The following is a 26239-nucleotide window of genomic DNA, read 5'->3' on the forward strand; positions in this document are numbered from 1 at the left end:
AGCAGAGGTAGCAGCACCCAAATAAGTTCACGCGGCGCCTCATAGAGTACTGCGCAATCGAGGTGTTACAGTCATAAGGGTTATATTTTAGCAGTTTAATTTTCGCGATGCAGATAAACAATTTAAATTCACATGATATTCTAACTTGATCAGGAAGGAACTAAACCCAATCAGTGGGGGGCGTCCTCTACCGCTGTCCTTAAAAAACAATTAAACTTAGAAAAATATATAAGATTTGTCAATATTATAAGGTTCTAGAACTTTTAGCTACTACTAAAGCTAAGACTATCCCCTCCCACGCTGGCGTCTACAACTTGGCGCCAAGCCTATGAACATTAGTATCAACGCTAAGCTCTCATTTGAACGAGAGCCTGTGATTGGTTAAATCCTTATCGATATGCGTGGACGTAAACCAGCGTGGGAGATAAGCTCTTAGAGGATTCGTCAGTTAATAAGGAGCAGTTCATCCGTGCGCACCAACGATCCACGAAGGGTCTGATTTATGAGATAACAGTACCCGTGCCGCTGTCGCGATCCACTTACCTCGTTACCGAGGTAAGTGCCGGCCAGCTCAACGAGTAGAGCCCACCTCAACGTCAGATTTGCCAAGACACCCAAATACTATTAATATTCTTATTATATATTATCAACGCCATAACTACTGAGTATATTCGCGTCGAAAATAAGATCTAGGAGGCTCTTAAAGAACTCCAAGAGTCTACCAAGCCCAATGTTGCAGAGGCTGCGCGCCAACACGGTGTTCCTGAATCACGCCTCCGCGCTTAGTGGAAAGGACGTTAATCGCGTTATAAGAGGCCTGCAGTAAGTAGAAGGCTTACTAACAATTAAGATCTTGCTCTTTGTAGCTATATTAATCGCTTAGATTCCTTACATACCGCCGCTTAACTACTAATAATACGTTTTATAGTAAATTAGATCTTAGATTAAGCTAACGAAAATCTAGATTAGCTACCACCTCCTATTAGCTCTTACTTTGTTAAACGCTAGCTTGGCCGCTACCTAGAGTACTATAAGCGTAGGCAGAAGATAATAGAGCTTAAGCGTACAGCGGTATACGAGCCGAAGGATATTAAGGCGTGGTTTTATTAATACCGCGATGTTATAATTAAGTATATAGTTATGCCCACGGATATATATAACTTTAATAAGTTAGGATTCCGCGTTAGTATTAGTAAAAACCAGTAGATTATTATAAGGAAGCCTTATTAAAAAGCTTATATCTCTACGGATATAAATCGCGAGCTAGTTACTATAATAGAAACTGTCGGAACACATGACCTAAGGCTAATATCACGTAATGTCGTAATCGTAGTCTTGTTAGGTTGTATGATCGTTTTCTAATCGTACATGAAGAGGTGCAATTTAAGGGGTTTCCTGAGCTCGCTTAGCTCACGTGATTGCGACCATAAATTCCTGTTCGAAATTGTTCAGACAGAAACGATAAGTAGTGTTACGGCACTGGCAGAACCTGGCAGAACTTGGCAGAACTTCGCGGTCACGTGACTAGAAGACCGCATAAAAAGAACCCTACTTCGACCAGCGCTGCTCTTCTTCTCCTTTCCTTTCTCTAGCTTTAGATCCTCGTTTATAGACTACCAATCGTACAGGCTTGCGCGCCCCTCTTGCCGTGCTCGTGCCTCGATTGACTGAGTCGCTAACAAGTAGTGACAGAGTTAATCTACTACCTATGATTATACTTGTGGGCGCATAGTTCCTCTACTAGTGGTTTAAGAATTTAGCCCTTCCTAACTACTATTTATTAGGCCTATTAGAAATAGGCTATTTAAATAATAAATTAGCCTTTAATTAGCTTAAGTACTTTAACGCGTATAGCTCTTAGCGCTAGCTAGGTGCATATAGGCTCCTAATTTTTAATAGCCACGGCTCTTACCTTATAAAGGAGTTTATTAAGTATTACGACAATTAAAAGATTATACTATTTACCTTACCTCCGCATACAAGCCACCTTTTACAGCCTTTTAATATTGTTGTATTTTAGCCGTATAAACACCACTATAGTGAGGCAGTTGAGTAAGTAACACGGACGGGCTGCACCAACTTTAATAAAGTTAAATTCCTCTATGTAATTAAATTAATTCGTCGCTAAACATTTAAATTGAGTATAATTAAATCAGCCTTCTGGCAGGCAGGCCTCGTTCCTTATAACCCTTAAATTATCCTTAATTCTATGCGCGAGGCGCGTCCTACTACCCCCCCCCTCCACTACCTTGTGAGCCATCTACACCATATACACTAAGATCTTTGCATATAGTTTGGAAGAAAGTTTTACTGCTAGCTTAGGAGGTATACAAAGATAATAAGGAGGCTATGGATATCTTTATGAAATTCGTAAGAGGTAGTTTGGTAAATATGCATGTACGACTATGCTAAACGCGAGCTTATAAATACACAAGTAGTTGCTAGAGCTCGTTGGCAACGCCAAAAAAGTAATAGAAAGGTTGTATAGAAGGGAGGGGTTATATATGCAGCAAATGTAAGGTCAATTGTACAAAAGCGCGAGCAGGAGGAGGCTCTAAAAGCTGCACGTGTATTACTGAGGAAGGAACGGGCAACTGCGAAGCAGCTTCTTTAGGACGCCATAAGGCGGCCAGAGCCTTGACCTATTGTATATAGAGACTCCTTCTATTAAGAAACCAGTACTACACCACAAAATTCTAAACATTCGACTTTTTGGTAGAGTTCTGCGGCTTTAAAATCATAGTCTTGGCAAATCTGACGTTGAGGTGGGCTCTACTCGTTGAGCTGGCCGGCACTTACCTCGGTAACGAGGTAAGTGGATCGCGACAGCGGCACGGGTAATGAACTCTCTAACACACTGAGTATCCGAACTTCAGCATCTTATACCGATCCTTTCTATCAACATGTTTTACTTCGCCTACGTATGAAATTTGAATGCCGAAGTAGACCTTTGAACATAATGCAATTTCTCATCTTTCAAAGAGCTAACGCTGAACATCGCTAGGTTTCATCACCCATGCTAGGCTGCATCAAGCTATAAAGTTTACAACATCCCAAAACAAAATCTGCCAGTAGATAAAACAATCCAGATAAGCCATGCTGCTGCCTCCCTATAAAACCAAAATCCTGGGCATAACTGATGAAAAGACGCCTCCGAATCCTCCCATGAATACCCCTCTTGAACAAGCTAACGAAGAACAATTTGCGCCTGTTCGAAACCATATGTGAGCCATCTTTAGGTAACTGCTGAAGCAAACGATCATACTGTCGCGAGGGCGCCTTCAGCAATGATCTCGTCAATCATCGAGCCCTCTGTGTCCAAAATGTTTTCTGCAACCACGTCCGACTGCATTTCTGCATCACCGTCTCCTGTAACCGCTTCTACGGGCTGAGTGGGGGTTTGTTCTCCTTCCGTGTCTACGTTCGAACCTCCCTCGTCTTCCCCACCACTAAGTTCACCCAGCAACCCTTCCCAAAACTCCCACACGGTCTCCGCCAACTGATCTGCCTGCTCCCTTTGCTCTTTCTCGTGTTCCATTCTCTCCTTAGCCTTGATTTCCGCCTCTTTCTTTGCCTTCAACTCCTCTTCCATGCGACATTGAGCCTTGACAGTAGGCTTAGCTACGCAGTGTGGACAGTGGAAGTGTGTTGTGCAGAAGGTGCAAGGACATGTAGGATTCGCGGATGCACAAGCCTGGAAAGAATATGTCAGTGGTTCTATGTTCAGCGTTCAGCGGTAGGCATAAAGTAGGAGACTTACCTCACAAACAAACACTCCACATTCCCCGCACTCTTTTAGCACGGCCGGGCATCTTGGTCGCGAGTCTCCGATGGGGCGAGGTGTCTGGCAGAAATATGCTCCACAACCCTCCCATTGCACGGGGTGGCGCGGAGTACATGGTAAAGGGAGAGTGTTGGATATTGGATTCAAATTGCGAGGGGAGCTGGGCCACGAGGACGAGTTCCGGCTGCGAAGACCTGAGACGCTTAAAGATCGAGGTCGAGAGGGTGTTGGGTGGAACGTGTAACTAGAGTTGAGAGTGGAGATGTTAAGAGTATCGGGGGTGCTGGAAAGGTGGGAGGTGAGGGACGTGGAAGTGGACATGTCTACAGCGGCAGGTGTAGGTGGAGGCGCGGGTGTTGGCGATCCAGGGGTAGGCGGAAGGATTTGAGATTGTGATAGTGGGGTTGTGTCGATCAGATCAAGATCTATGTCCGGCAGATTTAGAGAGTTTGTATCTGTTGAGGATGAACTTTCCCCATTATGTTCGCTCTCGTCTGCAGTTTTCGATGCACCAGACTTGAAAGCCGGGATGATGAGTTGAGGTGGCTCGGAATGATTACGCACGTACTCTCGCTCGACATGCAAATCTCGAAATCCGCATTTCCGCAACTTGAGCCCTCTGAAATCATGCTCTTTGCACAATGGTTTCTTGCAGCCTCTGCACGATACCTTCCACCTGAATGTGCGGTAGCAGTCCTGGCAGAGTCCTCGAGGGCAAGTTGAAGCTTGCAAATCCAAACTATCTTGTTTTAAGTAAGCTAGGATATCTGCGTCCTCACCTAGGACGTATTCGTAGAGGCCATTATTCTTTAGCTCGCGAACATAGTCGATTGGTCGAAGTTGAGATGAGAAGTCAGGATCTTCATATTCTTTTATGCGTGGTAGAGGCGCTGCCCGGATCTTGTCAGCACCTTTTCCGCCAAGTCCAGGACCAAGAAATGCTATCCCACCACCCCCCGAGAATATTGGTTCTAGGCAACACCAATGCATGTTAAGTTTTGGAGGTGCAGTAGGCGCCGGGAGCACTCCACCATTGTTGGCATTACCATCATCGGAATCGGAAGAATCGTCGGCGTTAGACTGCTCATTCATGAGATTTGGTGATCGTGTTGCACCAGGAGCCCACCAAAAGCGGTTGTTCTTGGGAGACTTGGGATTCCTGCCTTGGGTCTCCAAGGATGCAGAGGATAAAGACGAATCGCTCATTGTCGTACCCACTGGTATGCTGTTCCCAAAAGCTAGACTTGTGAAGTGTCGTGTCTTCGTTCGCTTCCTAGGTATTGGCCGATTGAAAGCGCAGCTCGCACACAGCGTTTTCCGGCATCCCATGCAATGCATCCGGACACTGCACTGCTCGCAACGCTCTAATATTACATCGTTGCACTGAGCACATTTGATCTTCTCAACAAAAGTGCGATGGCTTCTCCGAACGTGAGCCGGGATATCCTTCCCTTCTCCTTTAAATTGTCCGTCTTCGGTCCCCAGTGGTTCCCCGTCCTGTCCGGTTTCGCAGATCTCCCAAAGCCTCCCGTCAGCATGGCCAATTTCTGTATTGTCTTCTCCCGGGCCTATACGGTTCCCGGATCGCCATAGCCTATCAAAAGGCACCCAAACCTCCATGTTCCCAGGTCCAGCCCGTCCAGAATGGTAGTCTTTCCTGCGGAAACATCTCCCACCAGGTGTTGGGCACCATGCTGTGTCTGTCCAGATACCTAGCTGATGGCATATCTCAATGAGCTGATGTGTTGGATCTGAGTCGGAATCTCTCCGGATAAGCGAGGATGGTAGATATGGTCGCCGTCGGTGATGTCGACAGCGGTAGGTATACAAGCTCTTCAAGGCCAAGTCACCTTTTTGAGCCCATGGTGAATCTTTCTGGATATAAGGTTCCAGGAAAGGTACGACGTGGTACTTGATAGAGACGTTCTTGCAGCCTCGTACGGAAAGATGTTGTAAGGTCCTTATCCGTGGTTGCAGGACCCTTGATATCAAGGCCACGCCGGATACGGCTGTGTTGCATAAATCCAAACTCTTCAACCTCGTTCCGAATGGTACCACAACTTGTATTAGCAATGCATCGAGCGCATACGTCTTAGACTGCCTCTCCCTCCCATCCGGTGTTTCATTCCCCGGTGAGCCTAGGACGAGGGCCGGCTGCGGTAATCGGAACGACAGCGTCTTCCACGCCAGAGGATAGGACTCCAGAAATTCCCGAAGATATCTAGAAGTATGGTAGAGATCGAATATGGATGCGGTGGGTATCTGGGCGAGTAGGGACTCGAGGATAGGCGGATAGGACGTTATAACGGCTTCGAAAAGGCTAAGAGAGACAAGTGAGTTGGCGGCCTTCCGCTGAGACGCCGCATCGTCGGTAGAGGTCGAAGAAGTCGCCTTTGGGTGGATTTCTGGGTCCCAGAAGAGATCTTGGGCGAGAAGCTGACTGCTCATACTTTCTTCTGGCTGGAGGCGGAGTCTTTTAGCAAACCCAGGCCCTTCAAGACAGTCTTCGCGATGGAGTAGGCAAGGAAACATACGAGAGAGTCATGCAGATGCAGAGGGCGGCAGTAGCGCCAATATATTGCAGAGAATTCGCGTGTTGGAGGTTTCGTCGGCGTTCAGCTTGTCGTGTGCCTTGCTCGAATGAGTGCTTGGATTCCGCCTACGCTTAGCAGAACCTGCGAGGTGCAGGCGTTGATCGCGCCCTGCGAAGAAGAAACGCCGCGCTTGGCAAGGGTGGCATGACAGTCACCGAAAGCGAAAAAAGTAATATAGGCGCCTAAATTTTTCAAGAAATAGGGGAACAGTATATGGGCATATTCCTTTCTTTGCAGCTTCGCTTTCAGCTACAATAAGCCCGTGACTTCGTGAATCGCGCTTATTTCTCTATCAAATATCCTTTTTGTCTACCGCTCAGACCTATCATTTCCCACCACATATCCCCTGGCGAGACCGCTTCTGCCCTCTTCCATCGAAGCGCCAGAAGTGTCCGCTTCTCCGTTGGCCTCATTCAAGACGTCAAAGTCGCTACCTAAGCCTTGCCACGTTCGTTGAGACCGAAAGAATTCTGCTCCAGGAGACGCTACTCCACCCACTTGGGCGATATCGCCGTTGGCACGCTTGACTAGGGATTGATTCGCGGAGGCTCCAACCCTCTGGCTCGCTTGCCTTCTATTGGGTTGCGTCGCCGAAGTGCGCATAGGGCGCGAGTGTGAGACATACCGGCCAGTACGCAGATCGAACTCCGGCGGCGCTGATTCCTCCTCTGAATCAAAGTCGCCCCCATCAACCAGTTGATTTTCCCCGGGTGCTTCCCCAACCTTATCATTATTGGATCGTGTCTCAGCAGAGGTATCTGTATTCTCCAAAATTGCCTGAAAATCACTGGTCCATTCCCCCGTCCAGACTCTTTCGGCATCGCCTTTGAGGGCCAGACTGAGCTCAAAAGGGGTTATAATAGGTCTCCAGAAATCTTTGCTCTCAATTAGACTACTCTCCCAGCAGCCAATAACTACCCAACCTTCAACTTCGCTGAAATTTGCCACTTTAGCCGCGTTCACTTTCCCAACAACAAATGTGTAGCTTTTCTTGCCTTCTAACGCGATCGTTTTCTTAACATGATCCAGTATGTGCATGTAATTCTTTACTGAGAGTGTGTTTATGAGAATGCCGAATACCGAAACAGTACTAAGGGATGTAAGGAGAGCGTAACGGCGACGCAGAGTCATGACTGATGTGGCCAGAAGAGCCTTGGGAGGGTCGGAACTAGTGTAGTTGGTTGGATATATATGAATAGCGCCTGCCCGAGAAGAGAGCGAGAGCAATAAAGAAGTTGGAGGTTCTGATATGTGAAAAAGCTCGTAGTTGCGCAGCGCATCCTTCGATTCACTCACGTCAGCGGGAACAGTACGATTTGGTAATGGGGAAGATGGGTTGTGAATGATTGATGTCGCATAGACATTCGTGTAGCCCTCTTCCCTCAGCTTTTCATAAACGCCTGGTATATGGTTGGAGTAAGGGACATCTGCCATTAGTATAATCTTCTGATCCTTGTCCATGAATGTTTCCTTGAATGTTTCCAAAACCATATCTAAGGATATCGGTCTAGTTGTAAAGACATATATGACCGGTAACCTTGCAGTTGGAGATAGACACGATCTACCATAATGAACCACGACATCAGCGTCGACGTGTTCTGCGGCGACCTCATCAACACAACAAGCGCCGTAAGAGGTATCTGCTAGTATAAAAAGCTTTTCCTCTACTTCATCCTTGCCGGATATACTGAGTGCTTCCACGATCGTTTCCAGGTCCCGCGTGACATTACTGTTCCTTGAGGTTTGCTTCTCAGCCGTGCTGGAAGAAATTCTGTGTGTATCCCTAGCACGCTTTAATCCTCGTCTCAAAAACTCATATATCCGCGGCGCATCCGGAAGCAGGTCATCTGGGAATTGTAATGCTACCCTTCGCCATTTTCTGGCCCGAATTTCTTCTACTGTCCGCTCAATCTCGTAGGTGAGGACTAGCTGCTCATCTGAAAGTCGGGGGAGGTTTGACACGTCGACTGATGGAGTCGTATCTTCGAATATGTGGATATCGGGGGTGGATAATACGGGAGCAGTTCCCAGGGTTAGCGCCTCCATTTCTTGGCTTTTGCGCGGGTTCGTGTTCTTTTTATAGCTTTGAAGGTAGAAACTTCGAAAATTCTTATCTCAGTAAGCCAAGACAGTAAATCTCGCTAGTACTTAACTAGTATACTTTACAGACAAATTATGGCTAGTTAGGGTCAGCCAATAATACTGTCTCGGTTGCCGTCTAAGGGTCTTTGGCACGAAAATAGAGGAGGATCGACTTATCCCTTGCACTGTCGTCAGCCGTACAGATATAGCCCGTGCGCGACCTCAAAAACATCAAAACCTCCACTACCAATTGGTGTTGCGACAGAATTGCTGACCACCCATAAACAAGTAGGTTTAATTGGCTGAGCTTAGGCTACAACTCCACGCGCGATTTCAACGGTGCAAGGGATAACTGGTATCTTCTTTCTACCCCTTTTAATGCCCTACTTCTACCCTAAATAACGCATTTTTAAAATTTAATTGATTATATAACTAAAGCTGCTTTTAAGAATATTTATATAAAAACCCTATAGTATAAAAGTAAGTTATTAAATTTATTTAGGTCGACTTATAGAGCCTCGGCTGGGCGCGATTTTACCGCAAAACGTCGCAAAACGTTATCCCTTAACCGTCGGGGTCCGTTGAGTATGTGGTCTATGCGCGAACACCAGGATCAAGACTACGCGTGCTCTATATAGAATTCAACCATTGACTCAATTTTGGCTACAGTATCTGCAAGATACTGTTCTGCTGGAACGATGCCTGCCGGCAGCCTTATATTAAGCGAGTTAACTCCAAAGGATAAGCTTGCATGGAGATATTGTATAAGAATTAAGTAATATCAAAGGCTTTAAATATCTGAGCACGGCTATCGAATCTAGTTAATCTAATTAGCTGGCGCTTATCGATAAGCTACGGGCCCAAGTCGACGGGTTAGGGATAAAACGTCATAAAATCCACCTAAACCTTACCTAGCTAATAGCTTTATATTTAATAAAAATCTAATCAAATTATAGAAGAGACTAAAATAACTTACTTTATTAACTTACTAGATTAAAATTTAATGTTGTTAAAGTAGTTAAATATACTAAGAAACGGTCTCTTATACAAAATTGCGAAAATTTAAGTCGAGCCTTACCAAAACTCGCACCATAGGCCAGACGGCAGGACAGGCCTGCGTTGCTAATCAAATTATAAAAAACGCAGCGCGCGGGGCAGGTGTCGTTTGAGTCGTTTACTAAGATAAGAGAATTCCACTCCGCAAATCGGGTCATTACGTGAGCGGGCGTCACGCTATCAGTCAACCGTCAAGCCTCCACGTACTCACGTATTGTACCACGCATATTATACCGTGTAGCTTTTGACAAATTCGCTCTAATTGTTTAGTTTCACTCAATATCTAAGAGCCGTACATATAACTCATAACGTCGTTCAAAATGTTCCTACCTTCCACACAGGTCCAAAACTCCAGCCATGGAACACCAACTCCTCCACAAGGCTGCCAAAATTCAACTAAAAGAACTATCTTACAACACTAAAACCATCGATATGCCAATGACGGCTACTAAACTAAACAAATTAGGAGTGAAGTGTTCAACGCCACTTGTTAATTTAATCTCAGAGAAAATAAGAGTCGGGAAGAAGGGCGCTGGTGTAGTCGAGTTGACTGTCCCGTTCCAGCAATACCGGCTGAAGCACTGTTTACAGACGTCCGGCACGGCTGTCCCAGTACGGTCCAAACTCCTTGATAGGATAGCGCAGCCGACGCAGGTTGGCCATTGCTTGTCCACCGTCCCGTTTCCCATGGTAGCGACGTCATATCCGTTCTCGATGATGGCGTTACGTTCACTGTTGTTATACGATAGGGTGAAGGTCGATACATTGGAGTTGTAGACATATGGGTGGTTAGGAATGTAAACAACCAAAGGTGCAGGACCAGTAAGATTGCTAGTGTCGCATCCAAAGAAGGTCGGGCGTGTGTTGAGCCCCAGATTGACGAAAGTGTTCTGATCTGGAATTGAGGGGAACGCAGTTCCATTCCCCATCGATTGGTTAAGAGAACGCTCGTAGGTTGCAACTAAAGCAGCGCCATTAGGCCAGTTCTGAGCATTCGGTGAGATGGTGTCCGCTGAGGAGTCAACCGCAAATATGACATCGACATTACGGATGGGCTGGATCAGGGGGTGCAGAGGGATATTTTGAAGATCCTCCCCACCGTCGACAAGAGTCAAACGTTTGCTCTGCGCATTCGGATTCGTGTCGTTGTGAAAGTGATAGAAGGGATTCGGAGTCCAGTCTGCAATGTCGTTGCTGGTTTGGCCTAGATCCGTAAGAATACTAGCAATGGCATTCTTCACAACGTCAGGAACACCTGTTGTCGTGTTTAAATTGAGAATGAACTGATTGAACAACGAAGAACTGGTTCCCATTACGAAGCCCGCGTTGTCGAAGCCCTCGATGCACTTCTGATCATTGGGAAGTACGCCTGCAGTGAAGTTCGAACCAACATAGCGCATAGGTGCAAATCCATAGACTGTAGGGTCGAAACTACCTATCTCCCACGGGTTGAATTCGTACACAGTGGCGTTGTTAGAAATAATAACCTCCCCAGGAGCTCGACCGTCAGCGACAAGAATAGGCATCGGTGCATTGGCAGCCACGAACTCAGCATCATCCGCAATAGATGACCACGTGTATCCTAACGCATGTTAGCTAACTATTCAAATACACTAGCACTTGCGGCTTCTTCAGAGCCGTACCTGGGCCACCGTCCGAGGCATTTACCAGCTGGTGGGACAGTGCACGTCCCCAGTAATCGGTAAGTGAGCTATTGAAGTCGAAACCAGCATTGGCCTTTCCATTTACCGTGTTGTAGAGATCGTCATAATACTCAACTGTGGATAGCACCTGGATCCCACCAGTTGCCGGGCCTGTAGCAAGTTAGCACTTGGTCAATCGAACCTTGAAATAACCTTTCAGTTAACGTACCCTCAAGAATTGAATTTCCAAATTGCCACAGGGAGCCGGAAAAGCTCGAGTTTGTGTTAATAATATCTTGTACAGATGTGAAGTTATTCACGAAAATACTCCCCACCAGCCAACCCCCACCAGAGAGACCCGCAAGGTATGTGGCAGATTGCATTAAGCCACCAAGTTGCCCGATATTTGTAGAGTTTGGCGTACGGCTGTCGAAAGCGGCAAGAGCGCCAGCACCGTTCATCAGCGCTCGATAACCTCCACCAGATACTGCGATACCAATGTTCGGCAAGGCTGATGCATTGTTTCCATTGCTGTCAAAAAAGCCAGCTGCATCAAACCCAGTAATGTTCAAGCGCACAAGGAGCTCGCGCATAGGTGTGACAGTGTTATTCCTCCTTTTCTCCAGCCATGCCGTCTCCTGATCTGAAAGTGACGAAGCATCGCGAATACTCGGGCGAGTCGATGGACAATTTACTGAAGCAGGCGTATAGCCATTTGGAGCCTCCGGACTTGCACGTTTCCAAGTAGCGAGATTGAGTGAAGAAATTCCATCTATTATAGGTTCTCGTCGGGTTATGGCGGATGCTGGATCAAGTCAGTTAATGGTCGCGTGTCTTTCGGAACCTCGGGAGAATGCCTACTACTAGCTTCAATCACTAATATTGATGCACTTAAAAAATGGTTGAATATAGAAGATGTCTTCATGATAGTTCAAAATGCTAAATTGCTACTCTAGATAAATGAAGGTGGTAAGTATAGGTCGCAAGGGAATATAAAGGAAGGCCAGGGCCTCGACAAACCGGATCCTGTGACGTTGATGGCACTAGCTTGTTGTGTCGTGGCCCTGCTGATGATCATGCAACCCCATTATTTTTAGCTCTAAAGCCACAAATACGATAACCTAAAATAGGCAGGAATACGCTAAAACGAGTCATGCTTACTTAAAATGGCATGAAATTATGCCGTTTGATCGCCAAGATCAACAAGCGCTTACAGAGGCGGTGCAGTTCCCTCAGCCACATCTGCGGATCCCTGACGCCAATCCTACCACCCTGGCTGGGCCGAGAGATCTTGGACACGGTCCCGAAACTCGAGAGATTCCACCACCTTTTACCGGAAGAGAGAAGACCCGCAATCCGAGGCATTCGTATATCGTGTCCACAAAGCTGAACTGATGTCCAACTGCGCAATCATGAAGGAGAACCTTTGCTTAGGCAATCTAGAGATGAGGTGAGACCAGAGTCGCAATGAAGCAAAAGCAACCAGATAACCAAAACAAACTGTAGGTAAGGCCGAAACCCATTCTAGCTGAACGAGCCTAGATGTCATCAATACGCTTCCTTTAATGATCAGCTGTATCAGCATTACTCTGTACGTTTTTTCGGACACAATTTCCTGCCTGGAATGCTGCTCGTAGTTCAAGAGAACTTCGTATTATGGCTTCTATACTCTTAAAGCACATCATCATTTGTTAAGTAGAAGTAACAAACCCCGGCCGACTACGTGCTTGCCGTTTACGGTGGTGATTACGACAAACCCAGCCGCACGTGATAGAAGGTGTGTCACCACAGCTGCCAACCAAATGTTATTATCCCTTGCATAGATAGAGTCCATGCGAATGTGGCCCGTGTGCAGAGTTTCGGAACACCAACTTTTGTGAACACTGGTAGTAAACACCAAGTTTCAATCATCAAATTAACCATCACAATGGTCTGAAATCGTGAATCTAACGACATAGAGTCGAAGGCTATTTAGCACAGCTCGGTGACTAAAGCCAAAGAATCTTCTATGCCTTTCCTTCCTGTCCTCAAGTCTTATTGTAAGAGGCCAGTAAGACTTCCGACCTGCTCGAAGGACAACCGCTTTGTGACCTCTTCTATTTAGAGACTAATCGCTGGTTCTTCTCTAGAGGAGAACCGGTTTCTTTTATGATCCTTCTGAGACACTAGTGAAACTTTCACCCCTTATCTGTCTGACCATGTCTCCTTGGTGAAACCTTATCTGTCCGACTATATCTCATCTAATATGTACCTTTTGGGAGAGCCCGTTACACTTATATAGAAATGCTATTAAAACCACCCAAAAACTTGGATCCTAACACTTCACTGATTCGTCCACCCTACTCAATCGTGGGAATACATACAGAAGACAGCAAAAGTGGTTTCTCTCTTCCTTTTTGGGACTAGCGGCTTTCCCCCCATAGGGTGCCCATAAGGTTGCCGACCTTATGGGGGGTACCCACTAGTCCCAAAAAGGAAAGATAAATTCATTTTTGCACCGTCCTCCCAAGTCAACAACGCATTCAATTGAGCAGCAGAGTAAGGCCAACGCTAAGAGGCCCAGCACCTACCTGAAAACCCCAAAGCAGACACGATCGCTTCCGATATCCGGCGCCGTACCTTTCGTCGTCCCCAAAACGTCGTCCACGTTTCCCCACGACAGGTCAAATGAGGGGCAACGTCCGGATTCGCAGTCCGTAACGGGAAGGTATGCCGAGCCCGCACCGAATTGCCGATTAGGGAAACCGCGGATCTCATGTCCTGATCGGTTCGTGCAGCATGAAATATTCTAAACAATCGCAATCGAGTCACTTAACTCTCAGGACGTACAAAAAGACCTATAATGCGCGCCACCTATCAACCTACATCTTTTAGACTGCACTTCCCTATAAAGCTCGCCCAGAAACCCCACAGTCGGTGCTACTAACCCTTCGCAGCACCTCCACCAATTTTGATATTCTCTACAGGCTGTCTTGACTTTCTCTCCAGACCACCAAGATGCCGCCGCAAATCCACCTCATCCGCCACGCACAGGGCTACCACAACCTCTGCGTGGCCAACCACTCCATGCCCGACCCAACCCTCACGCCATTAGGAGAGCAGCAATGTCGCGACCTAAGCCAATCCTTCCCGGCTCTTTCCTCCATCGACCTCATCGTCGCCTCGCCCATCAAGCGAACCCTCTACACGGCGCTCCTAACCTTCCGCCCGCTCCTCGAGCAGCACAAGAATCTAAAAATCATCGCGCTGCCCTGGCTGCAAGAAATCAGCGACCTGCCCTGCGACACGGGCTCGCCGCTCGCAGAGCTGCAGCGGGAGTTTAGCGACCAGCCCGTCGACCTCAGCCTCGTGACACCCGGCTGGCACGAGAAAACCGGCATCTACGCCCCGACGGCCGAGAACATCATGGCGCGGGCGCGGGCGGCGCGGAGGTTCCTGCTGGCGCGCGAGGAGCGCAGCATCGCCGTCGTCACGCACGGAGGCATGCTGCACTACCTGACTAAGGACTGGAGCGACCATGCCAAGTTCACCGGTAAATACCGCGCGGAATGGGGAGTGCCGCTAGAAGGCAACTGGCGCCCCCCCTCTCTTCCTCAGTCTCTTTCTGCTCGCTACTTTTTGTTGCGCTGGATCGGCTGAGGGGTTGGGAGTTCGTGTGCGCGCTAACGAGGATGCTAGGGACCGGCTGGGCGAATTGCGAGTTCCGCTCGTACGCCTTTGATGATGCGACTCCGGAGAGCATCGATAATGCTACGTTGATTGAGACGCCTGAGAGTCGGCAGAGGCGGAAAGGCCGCGAGATCCCGCTTACCGAGGCTGAACAGACAAATCTGATGGAGGCGGCTCAGCGGACGTGGGAAGAGGCAGGCTTTTTGCAACGTGAAGGAGGTGAGGAGAAGTTGATCGGAGAAGTAGTGAAGGTAGAGGTGCAGAACGATTGTCCGGTCAAGGTGGCAGTTTAGGAGCAAGCTTGCGATGGTTGCATGGCGAAGGTATGACTAGGCATAGAACTTACATCTGGGTGATGAAAGGTCAAGTTGAACGCTTGATTTTGGGTTGATTTTGAACTGAATTTCCAACAGGGCCGACGCGAGACTCGTATAGAGGTGTGACTAAGGATCACTACGTGTGCGCTTGAAAGCAAGCCAAGAAGTACTTTTACAGCAATCAACGTGAGGTGAAGCTTACCAGAAACTTTTCTGTCCTATGAACTCCATAGAAAGCCTCCAAAACTTGGGGCTGGCGGCTATTATAATGCTCCGCGCATCCCCAAAGGCAGGCAAGCTCGGCACTCTTTCAGTGGAACTAGCCTCGTACTCTATGGCCACAAGTTCTTCACTGTTGGCTAGTTGGGTAGGTCTGCTCTCTACAGCGCCAGCTGAGCCGTTCTCTGTAGCTACCGTCTTGCTTTAACCCCTGCTCCAATCTACTTCCACCTCTAAGGGCAATCCAGAATCGAAACCCTCTAGAGGACCATGACTGCAAATCACGGCCCTGGAGATGCCCAGAGGAGCATAGAAACCATATCGTCGGCTCATCATGAGGCTGATGGGAGCTTTAAAGCCTGCTTTAAACTCTGGTCTGTGAACCGGATATCTGAAAAACGGCCTGATACCCAAACAGTTTGCGGTTTTATGATCGCCCATCACAATTTAGAGATTTAACTACAATACCAATTTTTGGAGAAGAAAGAGCGCTTGCCGAAAGTATACGATATTCTAGACACTAACTACTTACAGTGCTATTGGCGTCGAAGCAAATAGAGACATGAGCGAATTAATAAAGTCATTGTTCGCTCGCCGTTCAATGAGAAATCACATCCTCCAACAGATCAGACGAACTTTCCCTTGCCCAGTCATAACTCTAAGTTACTATCTCTATGAATGTTCAACTGATGACAGAATGGTTCCTTGAGCATGTCTTTCCGGCTGAACGCAAAATCTCCGGGCGTACCAAAAAGAAGAATACCCTGACTGTTGAGGAGTATAGCCTTTTCCAACGATACCATTGGATGTACTCCTTTTCTTCCAATTTGGAAACATGCTCGCCCAGCAGTCCACGGTCATGCCCTGGTCTTCTATTACCGGGACCCGACCTGGTGTACTTCTGCCTCAGCTCCTAGCAGCTCAGTCTACGAGTAGCGCCAAATCGGTGGATGGCACCTTAAGCCAAGGCCAAGATCCGCCAACCACTTCTACAACACGAGGATGGAAGCGGAACGAGGCATTCAAGAGTGACCTTCTCAAGTATGCTTTTATCCATGACACGCCGAAGACGGTCTTGTGGGAAGACATCGAGCTCTTCTACCTTCGAAATCCAGATGGGGTAGAGACATGCTTTGTGCGATCATCAACTTCATAAATTTAAAGGGAAGGGCAGAAGGTACAGACGGGTAAGATTTTGCCTCCCATGTCGAATTTAGATTATAGTATGGGATTTTGCTCATGTATTATTCAACAGGACAAGGTTCTTTATGCATCGCAACTACCAGCTGACGTTCTGCCCCATCCTACATATCATCACCATGGCATTCCGTGATAACGCGTTCTAAAACGAGCGTTTAACGCCGGATCTTATCTGGAAGTTCCGCGTTTCCAAACGTTCAACTAGCTTACCTCTCAGGTGGAAGAAAGATAAACTGAAACTTCCAGTCCTCCGGCGCATAAAGCAGCCTCCGTACGGCGTTAAAGTGGATCCGACCCTACCGATGACCTACGATTCGAGCAATCTGGCACTCAAACACACTAGAGAAGGTTTGGGGTATGAGGATCTGCTAAATTACTACAATTTTAGGCGCTGAGCTGCAAATGAGGTAAATCGTAGGTGTTCCTTCTCTTTTTTTCTTTACCATCTACCATTCGGGTGTCGAAGCAGAGCCTTCACGTTCCCGCTACCGCGATTTCTAACTCTAATACTAATGTTTTCCATGTCTCGCAGGTCATTTCGCCGAAGCTGAACGCAGGGGAGCTCTCGGTCAGTTAGAGAGTGTGGTCTTTGAGAAACATTACTAGTCCAATTTCATCGGCGGTCTTCAGCATGTCGTCTTGCTCCAGCCATCGCAGGCGGCTTTATGCCGAGAGGCATGGAAAAGCAAGCGAGATCCTTTAGCACCGACCTACCTTAGCGATGAGCAACTAGAGGCTATTTACCGTATGCCTCGTGTTGCCGAGCTGAGGAAGGAGAGATTGGGGTTAAGGGACGAGATATAATCATTAGCGGGTACGATCGAAGCAGCTTAGAACTAGTATCCGGAGCTTTATTGGAAGCACGACGAGGTCTGTAAGAAGCTGGAGAAAGTAAGGAGAACGCTCCGTCAGGAAGCCAAGGAGAAGATGAGGGAGGAGTACTACGATACCATGCCGACAATCGAAGTCGACAAGCAGATCGACCAACTTGTGGACAACCCAGATGCAGATTTGTCGGACAGTGAACATATGGATGAAGACCAGAATCCTCCGATTCCTGAATACGTGTTTCCGGAACGAGCCCGTATCGTGGAAGCGTTCTATGGTCCGGAGGCCGAGATATTGGAAGGAGATCTAGCTCCCGCGAGACGGATTCAAGTTATGAAGGATATGACGACGCTTTGCAGGCTCCGGGAGCCTAACCGTTGGGGAATGATAGTTAACTGGAACAAGGAGGATGATACTAATGATAAACTGAAGCATGAGGATTCACCCCTTAGCCCCAGCATGGTCAAATGTCCGGTTGATGTTTGCATCATCTGTCTAGGCCTTTGCATCCATTCCGGCCGCCGCCCATGCAAGCTCCGGCGCAACGATTCTCTGAGGCGTCATCTGATAGACGTGCACTTCAAGCGCATGACTAACGATGCCGCTATTCACTGTACCCTCCACTCTCAGACTGAGCGTGGCTTTACCGAGACGACAACCTTCCTACATTACGCAGCAACAGTTCATGATTACGATCCCAAAATACGGCCATATCATCCTCAGCGACGTCGACATCCCCGCTCTGCAGATGTTTGGTCGATGAGGGAGCTGAAAATCAAGATGACAACAGATTCCTCATCGGATTCAACGACAGACTCGACGGCGGATTCGACAACGGATATCGCAATGCCAGGCACGCCTTAGTAGATGCCTTACTGTATGCACCGAGACTGTCCCCCCGTTTAAGCCTCTTGGCGCGCAAACTACTGAGACGGTCCTTGAAGACCGATAAACGCCGTGGCTATATCTGAATCACTACCACAAGGGAACAGGGCGGCTGGTCTGCAGAATATTGGACTTGACGTTTCATTTTTAGGGTGGAATTTGTGAAGCATATATCTCCAGGTCATTTTTTAGAACTCGTTTCATCCCCGTACCGTAACCACAACCGCCTCGCTCTATAATTCTTGCATTTCTTACACTTAGAATCTGTTCCGCTGATAGAAACGCTCTGTGCTCTCTATGTGTCAAACACTCATGTGGGGCCTATCTCCCATAGAATTTCTGGGCGTTGGTTTCCAAACTGGATCCGCGGAGCCCTAGCAGTGTCCCCAAACAAACTCCCATAAATGACCCAGAACGATGCCCCAACTCGTGAGTCCGAAAAGAGGCCTCGCCGGCGACCCTAGTTATAGTATTGGGAACCCTTCGTTTACCGCCAGCATTCAGGACATTTCAGCTAACCTCTCTTTAAATCCCATTCTGTAGCCGTCCACGGGAAACATCTGTCCTTTCACTGCAGCTCCAAATAGCTAATGATGGCTTCATCTCAATCTAACAGAAAAGAACGAAACGGATAAAAGACGTAAGTGAAAGCTCGGCCTCATTGACAGAGCTAACAAGGTGGCCATGATCGGCGCGAAGGTCCTGGTGATATTGGAAATAAACGGTAAATATTCTATCTACGACAGCTAGATTGATGAGGAATGGGTTCCATCGAATGCAATCTTTGTTCGTTGGAAATTGCCACACGTTTATTTGGTGGAGATGCTGACTGACAAAACAGGAGCGGTATTATTCACTTCCAGAACGGTACACCCAGGAAGGTATCCGGTAGCGAAGGGAGAAAATTAGACAGGGGCGGGGGACGAAGAACAAGCCTACAGATCCAACAACGCTGAACTGACTAACAAGGGGCTATGGGGATTCTTTGTATATCCAAGCCGGAAAGCAGCAGCTTAGAGTAGCGAAATGTTTCAGCGAAGCACATGAGGCAAGACGTGTGCAGGCTGGCTTTCCATTCTCTTATCGTCCATCTTATCGATCCATTATCGATATGGATCTTATCGATATGGATCTTATCGATATGGATTACAAATATTATCCCTACTTCCTCACCGCTAGAAAAATTCTCAGCTTTTACCTTCCCTTTACCCTATCGTACAAATATGGATTCTAAAGCAGAATCATCTCTTCTTACGCCTTCAACTACCGTTAATTCGGCCTTAACTCGCCCAATAAGGGCCCGAACAGCCGTTACAACATAGGCCCATGCTCATACGGCGCTTGGCACGGAGCCAGAATATTTAGGTCAAAATCATATTCTCTACTGCATTCACTATCCACAAGAATTGCCATATAGTAGCCTAGTTACTAGTAATTTTTAAAAGCATCTTAATTTAAAACATCTACTTTAGGTTAAAAAAGATACTAGCCTAATACAATTAGAGATACTTAAAAAACTTTAGCAACTATATATTAAAGCAGAGTCTTTAGGTTAAACAATAGAAATAGATACCTAGGTCTTTTAAAAATAACTAGATTAGGATATAATTAATAAGGCTTTAATCTTATTAATTATTGTACAAAACATTCCATTCCGTATTATTAAATAGCCTAAATTTTATACTTTTTACTAAGTTCTTAATCCAGAATTATCTAACTTTCTTATAATAGCATACTCTTAAATTATAAAAAAGATTAAACTATCCTAGTAAGCTCATAAGGATATTATATAAAAGAAACTTTAGTTAGCAATATTAAGTATTTATCTGTTGCTTAATATCTAGACCTCCCTAAATAGGCTCCTTCTTCTAGGGATCTGCGCCTACTTTATTAATTAGGGCTAGGAGAAGCAATTAAAGGCCCTCCTTGCCCTTTATACGGTAGTAAATTATAGCAGAAATAAGTAATTCGCTACTCTTCTCCTAGTCCTTAAGGACTACGGTATTATATAAAAGCTTAGGTCTATTATTTGTGATAATACTAGTTTAAATAATACCCTTTATTGCAAAGTAGAAGCCTATCTCTTAGAAGAGGAGGAAATTAAATAGAATTTTACGTATTAGCGGATCCGCTATACCGGCTATATTATTAACTTAGCTATATAAGCCTTCCTATTTTATAGTTAAATTAAAATAGAATAACTTAAGTCGTATAACAAATAGGAAGAAAAAGGGAAGGTAGGAGATAAAGAGGAGAAATAGGCAACCTTTTAGGTTATAGGACTACTTAGTAAGCTTTATAATATTATTATACATATCCGTAGTTCTGCTAGTCGGATAAAGGAGTTTAAGAATCTTATAGAGAGAATAATTCTACTTAATAACTATATAAGATGGAATAGCTAGTTTTAAATACTAGCTATAGCCGATTAAAAGGCAGGAGCTATTAATACCTATACTAAGAACTACTTTACTATACTCTAGGCAGACTATCTCTCCCTAAAGAACTAGGAACGGCTTTATACAACTAAGGAATTCCTTTAACCGTTCTACTAAGCAACCCTAAAGACTTAAGGAGATCGTATAACAATTAATAGTATACTCTTTACTATGGATATTCTTATCTAGTACTTTAAAGCCGTACTTATAAGTAAACTTCCTACTAAATTAGACGATAGTAATACTATATGGTAGTCTAAATATACTTCTAATAAGGAGTTTAGCTCTTGGATTAAAAAGGGGTAGAAAACCTTTAATAAGTACTATAGCAAAATAAACAATTCACCCTTTTACGCTATAGCCCTTATTCTTTATCTAAACCATTATATAAAGTATATTAAGGCTAACTAAAAGCCAAAATAGGTAAAGCCTATATTAAAAAAGGTTAAAGGACTTTGTGAGTACTACTAGGAAAAGGCTTCTTCTCCCCTAATTTCTTTATTGTATAAAAAGAAATAACCTTAGGAGTAGGAGCTTAATATATTTAATTAGATTGCTTAAAAGTTAGGGAAGTATACTTAACTGTAAAGCCAGGATAAGTTCCAAGACTATTGTAATAGGGAACTGTACGATATTAGTAAGATGTTAGCCCTTAAATAGTGGTATTAAGATTAATAGAAAAAACATTAGTTAAGGTTATTATATATGGCAATTAATATTCTCTTAATTCTAGCTATAAGCGATAAACCAGAGCGAGTCTTTTTAGGGGGACGTCGTACGGTATCATGGGAAAGGGCGTAGATAGGAGCCGAAAACCTTAAGAGAGTAGAGTATTTAAAGCATTGGAAACGAAGTGGTATTTTAGATGAAAAACTTAAGATAATAACTTAAATAGACTGTCCAATATCCGCAATATCCGCAATATCTATAATATCTGCAATATCTACAAGACTACAATATCTGCCGAATTCTGCCAAGTCCGCTAAATTCTGCCAAATTCTGCCAGAACCGTAATCTGCCCCATGTATAGCGCGACTCCTATTAACCTAGCAACTAAGTTAACAATATATGCCCCTTTTGTTATAAGGTCTGTACGGAAATTAAACGGATAGACGTATGTATTATAATTCTAAGGAGTATGGACTAGCGTATGGATATGGAGAGGTATGGACGAGTCCATATCGATAATGGATTGCAGCCTAATCCATGTATGGAAAGCCACACTGGATGTGTGACTGCACGCTTAAAGCTATAACGCAGTATTCCAGCCTTGCAGATGTTAACTGCCATGTGTGAGCGAAAACCGGGCTCTGATTTTCTGTAGAGCCTAGGTTGGAGGGAAGGAGCCTGGCGCTGGTTCTAGTGTGAGCCCGTCTCCTAACTTCAAGTGACCTTGACCTGTAATTTACTGCGACTAGCACGTGTATATACTTCAATTGGAACTAATTAACCCCTGAATCCGTTTCTAAGGCTCTATAGCCCGAGTGTAATCTTTATAACCTACTTAAATGATACCTATCTATCCAAAGTAATTACACATCGTGTTCATCTTGTTCACGAATTGTCGAACGGACAATGAAGGATGAGGACTCTGTCTCTTGAATGTGGCTCCGGAAGCTCTCTATAGAGATGAGGTCGGTGCGGGCAACGGAGACATATAATAGGCAACTGAAACAAAATAGGTAATAGGAACTGGGTAGTAAGACAATCCGATTCAGGTCGACACGAATCGTGTCCATTTTGTTCACGAATCGTATCCATTTTACTCACGAATCGTGTCTATTTTGCACGGCTTTCGGGGTTGATTTTGAGACATTTTGATCACGATTCGTTCGTAATACGAGCCGTATAGGTAATACTCGGTTGAATGAGTGCATGGTTGACCAAGTTGCGTAGATATTTGTTCGTATTCCTTTCCTTTAACCCGCTGGTTCGCGCGCATCTGTTATCGATAACGGGTCAGCCAATCAAGTAAGCTGCACGAGATACTAGTCACGCAAACGGGTTAAGGGATAAGGTCAAGAAAGCTAATAATAGCTTGTTTAAGCTCCGTTGCCAGCCTTTCTAGAGATATCTCGACCGTTAAAAGATAGTGTGAGGTTTTCTGGGCTTGAAAGCTGCTATGAGGTGACGTTGATCCTGGCCTACGCTCTACAGGCTCCAGTGGGGCCCCCCAATGTGTGCGCAACACACGGCAATTTCGCTTCATACGCACTAGAGAATTTCAAGTTTGACTCTTGTAATTAAGCTTAAAAAGCTAAAGGCTTGCGGGTGCACAGCTCTTTCGGCAAGCGCACAGTATCTACGCTGGATGGTGCAATTAACTAGTGATTACCGAAATTGCTGTGTGTTGCGCGCGTACACGGGGGACACTGGAGCCTGTACGGAGGACGGAGCGAAAAGAGATTTCCCCTTCCTTTTTGGGACTAGTGGCTATCCCCCATGGGGTCGCCAAAGTTATGGGGGCTCTGTCGCCTGAGTAATGAGATTTTAGGCGGTCTATGCCCCTAGACCCGCCAAAGGCCCTTAAAACCTTAGCAACCTTATGGGCACCTTATGGGGAGAAAACCGCTAGTCCCAAAAAGGAAGGGGAAATATCTTTTTGCTCCGTCCTCCGTACAGGCTGTACACCGTCTCGGCGCATCCGGTTGAAAGCGCGTGTTGATCACGCTAACCAAAATGCGTACATTTGTATAAATTCTGCCGATTGATCACCAAGATCGACACGCGCTTTCAATCGGAGTTGGCAAGGTGGTGTGCGGAGGTTGGGTTGGCGGTGGCTGCACGTAGATCAAAGCGCGTAAGCAAAAAGCAATTTCTTGGTCATGNTTTCCTAGTACAGCCCCATTTGTCTTATCCACGTCTCTGATCAGCCCGCAGCAACCATTCCAAACCTTCAGCAAAGAGGAGAGCGGAGAGTTAACAAGACAACTCTAGCAAGCCACTTACTAAAGCAAGCATTAAAAGAATAAGGAAAGATCTTCCGCAAATCTCAATACTTCAAATGCTCTACGAAATGCGAACCAGCTAGCCGTCCATGTCTGTGTTGGCTGTTCCATCAATTAGTGCTCTAGGAGATTTCGCGATCTCCCGTATTGTTGATTCAGCCTTGGCAGCGTGGCTTAGCTTTAGTGATGGGGCTGTGCATGGCTGCTCGGCATATTAAACTTGTATCATAAACAATACCAGAGACGGACCATGAGTCCCTAAGGGGTCAGAAATCGAGCTGAGGGACCTGATTGGAAAGCTCCAATCGGCCGGCTAGGATCATCCGATGCAGCCACAAGAACGGGCAAACAGAAACCAAAATATTCTCATCTTGCCGGCGGAAATCGGATTGGATTAGAGGGGGCCTATCTACTTTTGTCGTTGATTTTACATGCGTTTCTACAGTAATAGGACAGTGAAATCCGTCACAATCGTAAGAGAGACAATGTAAAAGCGGCTCTGGGAAGCTGTGGTGAGCCTGAGGTGTAGAGATGACTGCGAACACCAAAATTAGAGATTTAGATAGTATACACTCCAGGGCTATCATCAGTTCAATCACTTGCTTGTATGCTATGTCGCGCCAATAATCGTAAATCCTCAACTATCATACAGCTTGCAAACAGGATGAACGAATGAGGGTGTAGCAGTATTAGAAAAACTATTTTTCGACGCCCTCCCACGCTTCATTAGTTTTCTTTGTCAATGGACGACCTACTTATAGTCTCAGCAAGTGTTGATGTGCCCTGCCATTCGCCGTCTCTAGTACTGCAACGTCTAAGTGGACTAGTGCTTCCACTCATAGTGCTGACAACATCCCATTCCTCTGATACGATATCTTCATACTTGGGAGGGCTGGGAGGTAAGTCGACAATCTCATATTCGTCTTCCTCGTTCATCTCCGTTTCGATTCGCTCTTTTTCTCTATGGACATCCAGTTCCGCTTCGAACTGCTTCAGACCTTCGATATTAGTTAGGTCGCGTTCGATGGACTGCTTCTGCTTTGAAATACAGCATAAATCATCCCCATCAGTTTGAAATTGTTTTTCATAATCCTCTTGGAGAGTAATGATATTCCTCGCTCTAGCCAACTCCATCTCGCGTCTCCGCGCACGATCGACGGCCTCGGCTTGAGTGCTCTCCTCGCGCTGCTTCGCAGCTGCCTTAAGACGCTCCGATGCCTCCCATAAAAGCTCCTCAAACCGCTTGTCCGCTTCCGCCTTTTGCTGAGATGAAGCGTAACTCCTATCAACGAGGGCTTTCTTCGCCTTGATTTTGCAAAGGGGATAGAGAAGTGGCCGGTTCAGCACCTCTGAGAGGAAAGAGTGACCGGACACCTCAACGCTGTGGAGTGTTGAATTGAGAGTGGCGACTTGTGCGCAGGTTATAGCCCAATGGATGGTGGGTTTCGTGCGATCGTCGCAGAAGATGGAAGCCCTAGGTTCAGTAGGCTCGGAGGAGAGACGAATGCGCCTAATGCTTTGCCGTGCGAATGGGGAAAGGTTGTTCAGGAAGAGAGGTAGAAGACCTTCGAGGTCGCGTGGGAAGAACGTTTTATGAGCGTAGAGGACAGGAAGCGCGTCATGATAGAGTTCACGGCTAACAAGCAGCAGCGCTGTTGCAAAGGGCTCTCGGGGAATTGGGTCCAGATGGTACAGGAGTTTTGGAGGCAGCGGCCGGGTCACTTTGTAAGACGGGGGTATCCGAGGAGCTCGGCTTATGTGGACGAGGGTGCGAGTGGTGGACGGGTCGGTGAGGACGTAGGAGTAGATTTGTTGGCGGATATGGGTAGGAAAAGACAATAATGGGAAGGCGGGAGGCTTGTTTCTGAAATGTCGGCTTGAATATGAGCTGGAGAGCTCCGTTCTCTCTTCATCCTCTGTGGAGTTGGAAGGGAGAGAAGAGTTGCTCTTGGACCGGTTTGGCAACTCTGTCCATGCTCCCCATATTTTCACCCATTCTCCACTTCCCCTACAAAGCTCTCCTTGGTATTCTTCATCCCCTTCGAGCATGATTCGGTTTGGCGCTGGATGGTCCTGTGTTTGGCGCTGAGGCTGGGATGGTGGCAGATTAACAGTTCGGACATGGTCGCGCACGGCGCCTTGGATGGTCTCGGCATTCATAGCGTCGGTATCGAAGCCGGGCCTTGCATCTGGAGAAAAGGAGAACAGGATATTTCCCCGATCCCGAATGACGGCAGGCAGGAGGTGCAGCCACAGTCTCAGCCTTGCAGCAGTGATATAGCGATAATCAAGGTCGGGAGGACGGACCGCAGAGGATCAAGAGTCGAGAAGATAGCCAAGAGGGGCGTTGCTGAACGGCTTTGGAGTTGAGCTGAGCTGGGCTGAGCAGTCCACAATGATGATGGAGGTAATTGCGGCGATGGCGAAGGGCGATGGAATGCACTTTTGCTGCCTGATGAGCATCGCGACAGCACCCCGCCCCGGCAGCTTTGGTCCAGGCTGAATTGGGCTTGGACCGAACGTCGTCAACGGGCGTCTTTCTCATTCCGTGTCCCGCTTCAAGCCCGTGTCGTTTA

At 46.4% G+C, this 26239-nt stretch overlaps 7 protein-coding genes across 7 annotated transcripts; 3 read left to right on the forward strand and 4 right to left on the reverse strand.

Annotated features, from left to right (window-relative positions):
• Positions 1–2865: 2865 nt before the first annotated feature.
• K441DRAFT_615956 (uncharacterized protein) lies at positions 2866–6388 on the reverse strand. Its single transcript, XM_067645730.1, has 2 exons — positions 3761–6388; positions 2866–3694 (listed from the first exon to the last, which is right to left on the reverse strand). Exons 1-2 carry the CDS (start codon positions 6314–6316, stop codon positions 3260–3262), a joined length of 2991 nt encoding a protein of 996 aa, XP_067501027.1. The 5' UTR covers positions 6317–6388; the 3' UTR covers positions 2866–3259.
• A 168-nt stretch (positions 6389–6556) lies between these two features.
• Positions 6557–8454, reverse strand: K441DRAFT_664460 (diphthamide biosynthesis protein). Its single transcript, XM_067649355.1, has one exon. The coding sequence runs from the start codon at positions 8422–8424 to the stop codon at positions 6688–6690; it is 1737 nt and encodes a 578-aa protein (XP_067501028.1). The 5' UTR covers positions 8425–8454; the 3' UTR covers positions 6557–6687.
• Positions 8455–9738: 1284 nt separating this feature from the next.
• K441DRAFT_698360 (uncharacterized protein) lies at positions 9739–12115 on the reverse strand. The gene is made up of 4 exons (XM_067653055.1): positions 12021–12115; positions 11389–11964; positions 11160–11330; positions 9739–11098 (listed from the first exon to the last, which is right to left on the reverse strand). Exons 1-4 carry the CDS (start codon positions 12082–12084, stop codon positions 9927–9929), a joined length of 1983 nt encoding a protein of 660 aa, XP_067501029.1. The 5' UTR covers positions 12085–12115; the 3' UTR covers positions 9739–9926.
• A 1983-nt stretch (positions 12116–14098) lies between these two features.
• On the forward strand, positions 14099–15350 carry K441DRAFT_664463 (phosphoglycerate mutase family protein-like protein). Its single transcript, XM_067649356.1, has 3 exons — positions 14099–14691; positions 14838–15190; positions 15242–15350. The coding sequence occupies exons 1-2, from the start codon at positions 14157–14159 to the stop codon at positions 15119–15121; spliced, it is 819 nt and encodes a 272-aa protein (XP_067501030.1). The 5' UTR covers positions 14099–14156; the 3' UTR covers positions 15122–15190; positions 15242–15350.
• Positions 15351–16199: 849 nt separating this feature from the next.
• Positions 16200–17187, forward strand: K441DRAFT_707124 (uncharacterized protein; the record flags this gene model as incomplete). Its single annotated transcript, XM_067653705.1, has 5 exons — positions 16200–16441; positions 16480–16551; positions 16620–16703; positions 16770–16912; positions 17097–17187. The coding sequence occupies 5 exons, from the start codon at positions 16200–16202 to the stop codon at positions 17168–17170; spliced, it is 615 nt and encodes a 204-aa protein (XP_067501031.1). The 3' UTR covers positions 17171–17187.
• Positions 17188–17568: 381 nt separating this feature from the next.
• Positions 17569–18506, forward strand: K441DRAFT_664464 (uncharacterized protein). Its single transcript, XM_067649357.1, has one exon. The coding sequence runs from the start codon at positions 17594–17596 to the stop codon at positions 18254–18256; it is 663 nt and encodes a 220-aa protein (XP_067501032.1). The 5' UTR covers positions 17569–17593; the 3' UTR covers positions 18257–18506.
• Positions 18507–24032: 5526 nt separating this feature from the next.
• Positions 24033–26118, reverse strand: K441DRAFT_664465 (uncharacterized protein). The gene has a single exon (XM_067649358.1). It carries the CDS (start codon positions 25821–25823, stop codon positions 24390–24392), a length of 1434 nt encoding a protein of 477 aa, XP_067501033.1. The 5' UTR covers positions 25824–26118; the 3' UTR covers positions 24033–24389.
• Between the last annotated feature and the right edge of the window lie 121 nt (positions 26119–26239).

Source organism: Cenococcum geophilum, assembly GCF_001692895.1.
Source record: "Cenococcum geophilum 1.58 unplaced genomic scaffold K441scaffold_38, whole genome shotgun sequence".
In the NCBI taxonomy this organism is placed as follows: domain Eukaryota; kingdom Fungi; phylum Ascomycota; class Dothideomycetes; order Gloniales; family Gloniaceae; genus Cenococcum; species Cenococcum geophilum.